At 28.9% G+C, this 7183-nt stretch overlaps 1 protein-coding gene across 1 annotated transcript in view; it reads right to left on the bottom strand.

Moving 5' to 3' along the window:
• Positions 1 to 1986, bottom strand: part of LOC109346073 — a 3469-nt gene extending 1483 nt beyond the window's left edge. The window contains exon 1 of the mRNA XM_019585439.1: positions 1572 to 1986. Within this exon, the coding sequence (XP_019440984.1) occupies positions 1572 to 1904 (333 nt within the window). The 5' untranslated portion in view covers positions 1905 to 1986. The remainder of the gene's footprint in view (positions 1 to 1571) is intronic.

The raw sequence follows: 7183 nt of genomic DNA, 5'->3' as shown, positions 1-7183 counted from the left end.
AATTGGTGATGAGTGGGGATAAGAGTGAGTCCTTAAAACTAGGCACCCAAACCATGTATAGAATTATCCATAAACATATTTAAAGCCTTGATCGCTACTGTTAACCAGAAAGTTTCACAAAACCTTCATATCCTGACTACAAAAATTAATGGTTTCTAATGTTTATGCCTATAATAACCTTACGGTTGCTGACTCAGTAAATTCAATTTGTGGATATTTTTGTGTTATAGTATACAACATGTTACAAAAACAAAATATGAAAAAGATTACAAAAGAAACAGATGGACCCCATGAAGGCCCCAAATTATCATGCAAGTATGGTGGGGAACTTTTGAAACCATCACAGGTACAAAGAATCTTTTCAACAACTAAATCCTAATGCATTCACATAAAACAGTAAAATCTATGCAACATTTAACTCTGTCCTTCATAGACACAACTTGTTGAATCAAAACAACTACCTTTTTAATTTCACAGTACTCCAAAATTTAATACCATATGCTCCATCCAATTCTATGTTATCCATAAACAGAATGGAAGATTCTGAATTTTTGCCAATTATGAGGTTGAAATGCAATAGGCATTAGAAGCAATCACAGTTTTAAATTGCAAATTGCAGGGAAACACAGTTGATTGGCCACAATTCTGGCTGCGATATGGTTGAAAAGTGCACCAAAACAGAAAAGTTGTGGCCACTGATTAAAACATAGCAATCTAAAGCATTAATTACTTAAATCCCAAAGAATCAAACAGCATAACTATCCGAACATAATTTAACAGTGACACCGGACTTAAATTTAGTACCAAACTTCCAAAATGAATTATGCAAGGAAATACATTAAATGCTAATACACTCTATCCCAAGTTCCCAACCAGTCTGACCTTAAATTTCCCATTTCAATCTTCATCAATTAACGCCTTACGAATCTTTTTCATTAAATTAGAAATTACATATCTATCTTTATATATACATGTATGGGCATGCTGTGTCTGAGTCCTACAAAGTTTATAATTTGGCATGTCCATGTTTGTAGTTCATAATGTATATGCCTCATAAATAAGTTTCCAAGGGTTGCAAGTTCTAATAAAACTTATGAAATTGGAGAGACCCTAAATTCAGAAGTCCCATGAGCATAGTGTAGCTCTCTTGGTTGGGAAAAGGACTAATGGACCAACCCTAATACCCCAAAAAAATAAACTTTACGTGGCAAATATACCATCATTTAACTTCTCATCGAATAGGTTTTGAACACCAATAACATAAAAATTTTAGCAAAAGAAAAAAGGGTAAGTCAAACACCTCAATCCTCAATTAAAAAAACCCACATGACAAATTCAGCTTTCAGTTTCAGGCAACAAAAAAACCTCCAAAAATTAGTACCAAACTCAAAGATATCATGTCACCAATAAATATGGATAAAAAACAATTATAATAAAAATATCCAATATTAAAATTGTGGCTCTGCCACCAATCCAATCACTTTGTTAACAAAAACAACAAATTACAACAATCACAGAAATAAAAAAGAAAAGAAAAGGAGCCAATAATAATAATAAATTAACAATATTACCTGCCAAAGAATAAGAGGGTTTGAAGTGTTATTAGAAGATTCAAGAGGTTCAGGTTGAGCCTCTAACGGTGGAGAAGCAACAACTTGGGTTTTTGGGAACCAAACAAGTTTAGGTTTTGAAACATCATCTTCTTCCTTCTTCTGTTGAACAGTGTTACCATCAGATACAACAAGTGTTTTGTTTTTGTTTTTGTTGTTTTGTTTTGGTTTGGGGTTGAAAAAAGGGAGTTGTTGGAGGTCAAACTTGAAATTGTTGAAGAGAGTGAAAAAGGTTTTGATGGGTTCTTGTTCTTTTGCTTTCTCTAGAAACACCACTATTTCCGTTTTGCTCATTTTCTCTTGCTTTTCTCCTCAAACACCACAACAACAATAAGAAAAAGAAGAAGAGATGAATATAGAGAACAGAGATTCTACAACAAATAAATAATGATTATGTTTTATTTATAGGGTAAGTAACATAATATTTGTATGTCTTTTAAAAGTTGTCATCGAGATTACTTTTTATTCTTAATTGTTGGTAAACTTTAATTTTATTATTATTAGTCAAATTTATTTTTGTATAAAGATAATATTAAATTAATAGCAATGAAAATTTACAATTGACTTTGAGATTTCATCAAGCTATTGCTACATTCATTTGTTTTTTTACTTTTAACCTCAAATCTTAGACTATTATAATTCTATTTTATTTATTATATATATTAATATTACTATATTATTGGCATATTCAATAAATTTTGTATTTTTATGACTATTTCACGTTGATATTAATATTGATTAACCTATATTGTTATATGGATACTTTTATAAGTTTGATTGCAATTATTCTTATTGTTTCATTAGTAATTTAAAAATATAGTATAGAAGGACCAATTTTATCCACTCATAAATTTTAAGAGATAATTAGGAAATAAAAATAATTTAGGTTAGCTATTTTTTGGTTTTTCATTGGTATCATCGCACTAGAGGCTATTCTTTTCGAACTGGGAATATCCATAAGTATGTGTGTCTAATTTTTTCAGTGGATATTTTTCTCATCTACAAAACTTAAACTTAAAATTTTACTTAAAATAAATTAAACATGTATCACTTGAACCTAATATATTTTAGTTAACTATTTGTAAAAGTTTAGAGTGGTTTTCCACACTTTTCCATTTATTTATTTATATCTTAAATTTTTTGTGGGAAAAAGGTGACGGGGTGGTTGTTGAGGTGTGGAGATTCAGGTCAGTTGTGAAAGGAGGTTTTGGGAAACACGGAAACTGGAAATTAGATTTTAAAATGATAAAGACTATGTTGTGATGTAGATAGGATTGGTTTGGCCTTTTTTATTGAATTGGAAACTATCATTAATGAAAATTGTTACTTTCTACTTTTTTCATTATTTTTGTGATTGAAAAGTTTAATTTAATTGGTTATTTTAGATTTATATACATTTCAAATTCTTGGAATGCTTCTAGATTAAAGATAAAGATTGTTTATACTAACAACTAAATTTGAACCCACAACCATTAGAATATTAGTTAATTTCTTACAATTAAATTAACTTTCATTGATTATTTTATATGAAGGTTTTGTTTTTTTGATTTCCCACATGTGTTCGCTTTCGAGTCAATTTTGTCTGAACTAGGAACATCAATATGTATGTGGGGCTAACTCTCTCAACAGTTATTTTTCTATCTACAAGACTCGAATCCAAAACTTTGCTTAAGGTGACTCAATCATATATTTCTTAATTTCTTAACCCCAGTTGATCTACGAAGGTTTAGTTTTGCTCATTGAATTGAAATTATAGTTTAGAATTATAAATTCATTGTGATTTTAAAAATCAAACTTCACTCAAATGATAATATCAATTAGGGATAACAATGGACGTGAGTAGTATTTTCTCATTCCCAAATCAATAATATTTGTGGATATCTTTGTTGGTAGTGTGTATTTGCGAGTACCCATTTTTAGTTTTAATTATATATTAGTATATTTTGTAATAGTCAATATGTAAAAATAATTATGACATAAATGTTATGATATTTATATAATAAATTTATGATATAGTAAATTATGTATAATTTATTATAAAATAATAATACAGTATATGGTATATAATCTTAAAATAATAATAAAAACTAATATATATAATTAACTAAAATTAAATTTATAAATTTGTAGGTACTTAGAGCGAGTATCATAACTTACTCTCACTTATAAGCTATTGTTGTGGATATCGATTGAGTATATTTCATACATACCCATTGGATTATCTTATCATCCCTAATATCGATGGATATAAATGTTGAGTTGTTGCAACAAACGTGACTCAAAGGTAATATATATTGAAAGATATTTTCTAGACCTCCTAATTTTTTATGAAAATATCATAATGTTATAAGAATAACAAACATCCCGAGAGATTCTTGTTTGGATGTGAAAATATAAAAATATTTTCCAACATGCACCCATGTAAATGTAAGAGCATTTTCATTTCAGAATACAAATTCTATTATTATTTAAGTCTATATATTATATAATTTATCATAAATCCTCATAAAAATTAAAAATAAATTCTAGTTTTTCCACAATATACATACACTTTTATATTTTATAATAACAAATTATTTCTACCTCTGGGACACACATTATAAGAATAAACATATGAATATTCTTATATAATGAATATTCTATTTCTATAGAAATAAAATCTCACATTAAATGAGGGAATAATATTCTTATTTCAATAAGAATAGTAAGAATGAATGATGATGAGTAAATGAAATGGCTATTCTTTATGTTGTTAATTACCACCAAATTTTCTCCCATTGGCATTTGGTAACAATCATGCTATTTTCAAAACCTATTTTCTGTCTAGTGTTCCAAGGAGCTCATGTAATATAGTTATATGTATGTTTATAAGTTGCTATAATGTTTGACTTGGTCTGCAGATATATGAAAAGAAGTATGCTCCTGTTTGTTTTATTGATACTGCCATTTTTCTAACTTATTTCACCGAAGACAATGAGTCTCTTTAACAAAACTATCTTGCAATTTGTAGTCGTAGAGGTAACTGAGAATTTGCAGTTGAATAGATACTTTATTAAACTAGAGTTATTACGTAAAATTAGTTTTATAATTAATTGAAATTTGAAAAATAACTAAAAAACATGCTCAAATTTAGTTATTATTTATTTGATTATTTATTAATTAAATAATTATTAATTTTAGTAATTTAATAGATAAATAATTTAAAATGTTCAATCTTTTATTTTTAATATTTATTTATATTGATTTTTATTTATTTGGAGATAAGATGATACAACAAAAATAATATAATTTTTTAGTTGGGGATAACTAGTTTAATTATTTAAAATTTTAAAGGATAAAATTGGAAAACAAATTATTAAAAGCTATATTATGAAAAGTTGCTTTCAAACACTACATGATCATTTTTTAAAAGTTAGAAGTTCTCTTTAATTTTTTGTTCACCAAACAACTCTAATAAGTTATTAACCAAAACAAAAGCTACAAACTACATTCAAAAATTTCAATTTGACTAAAGAATATTGAAAGTGTTGTTTCACTTGTGACAATGGCTAGTTGGAAGTAAAGTGTAACTCACAAAAACTAACTCTAATAACAAAAATGAAAAGGTTTGGATTATAAACTTTTGGTAACTGAGATGGTTGTGAGATTTGAGATTGAGGTTTATCATTGGATGAAGAAAGATGAGAAGATGAAGAATTAGAGGAAAGACTAATATGTATTTTGAGTTTTTTTAATCTATTGTGGGGTCTAAAATGAAAACGATCGGGACAAAAAGTACCATCATGTCTATTATATAATGAAAGGCCTCAAAGAAAGATGGGTGATATTCTACTAATTATTAGTTTGAAGACAAATTTTGAGGATGTTTTTACCCCTTATTCAAGCCTTAGAACGTACTTTGACCACATTAAAGCATCATTTTTTACCCTCTTGTTAACTCCTATCATTTCATTGAATTTACAATAGTTTAGTTAAATTTCTAGTAAGTATTCTTAAAAGACTTTGTTGCAATTAACCTACCCACCAATAGTCAATGATTAAACTACTACTAAATGCCTAACATGCCCTACAAGATTTTAATCAAACATCCCATTGATGGGTGACAAGAGTTCTACCAGAGCTGATGCAAAAGTATGTTTTCTAAAGGATTTAAAAAATTAATTACATATTATTATGGTATCTGTGACTCATTATGATTTGGAGTTATACATCAAAATTACATTTTTGAGATGTAATGTGAAGAGGAAGTTTAATATAGACCAAGCTAAAGGTGTTTTAATTGAAGAAAAATGTCATTTGGTGTATAAATTTAAGAACACATGGATCGAAACAAGTCTCAAGGGTAATGGTATATAGTCATTACCTCTTTTGGTTTGGAAGACATGCATGTTCCTCAAGGCCTATGAAAGTAAGTTCATGTTTATAATTTCGTATATCTTGCTTGTGGCTAATTCTTTGACATGTTGCATATTGGATTTCAACATGGTTAAAAAGATGAAATGATTTTATTGATTGATAATGAATATGTTGATTGATTGATAATGATGAATAACTTATCTTATATAGTAAAATAAACTAACTAACCTAACTAAAAGAGGAAACTAACCCAACTAAAAGAGGAAACTAACCCAAGTAACCAACAGAAAAGGAAAAAGGGTAAAAGAGCTTTATATATAACAATAGCCTAATAACCCAATATAAACTCAATACCCTCCCTCCAGTTGGAGAATGTATATTCTACATTCCCAACTTGGCAAGCATGTGGCAGAATAAGCTTGGTTCCAAAGCTTTTGTAAACAAATCAGCCACCTGTTCTTTGGAAGAAATAGGCAATAAGATAAAAAGATTGTTCTTTAATCAATATGGCAATCAATATCAAGATGTTTTGTACGTTCATGAAAAACTGAATTTGCAGCAATATGTCTTGCGGATTGACTATCACAATAAAGAGCTACTGATTTGTTAAAACTCACACATAAGTCAATTAGTAAGTATGTAAGCTATTGCACTTCACAAGAAGCAAAAGCAAGGGCTCTATATTCAGTTTCAGAGGAGGACCTTGAAACTGTATTTTGTTTCTTGGATTTTCAAGAAACCAAGGATGTACCCAAGAACATACAAAATCCAGATATGGATCGTCTAGTGTCTAGGCAATTAGCCCAGTCAAAATCACTGAATCCGGTGAGATGAAGGGAAGAAGATGATGAGTAAATCAAACCTTTACCAGAAGAACCTTTTAGATATCTTAATATGCGAGTTAAGGCCTTGTAGTGCAGGGAGGTAGGTGATGCCATGAACTGGCTGAGTTGCTGTTGGAACATGGTTTGTTGAAAACCATGAGTGAGAAATTTTGGGTGTGAAATATAAAAAAACACCAAAGTCCCACATAGAAGAGTTTGAAAAAACAACTCTCAAAGTCCCACATGGAAGAGTTTTGAAAAAATAAAAAATTAAGCTCCTAAGTCCCACATGGGAGAAATGAGGAACATGAGAAAAATCTCATGTTATAAATAGAGGCTTTCACCCTTCATTTTAACTTGCACCAAGTTGAAGGCGTTTCCTCTCAACTTTTC

This window comes from Lupinus angustifolius, chromosome LG04 (assembly GCF_001865875.1).
Source record: "Lupinus angustifolius cultivar Tanjil chromosome LG04, LupAngTanjil_v1.0, whole genome shotgun sequence".
Classification (NCBI taxonomy): domain Eukaryota; kingdom Viridiplantae; phylum Streptophyta; class Magnoliopsida; order Fabales; family Fabaceae; genus Lupinus; species Lupinus angustifolius.
The sequence above is the reverse complement of the archived record's forward strand: the minus strand, read 5'-3'. Positions and strand labels throughout refer to the sequence as shown.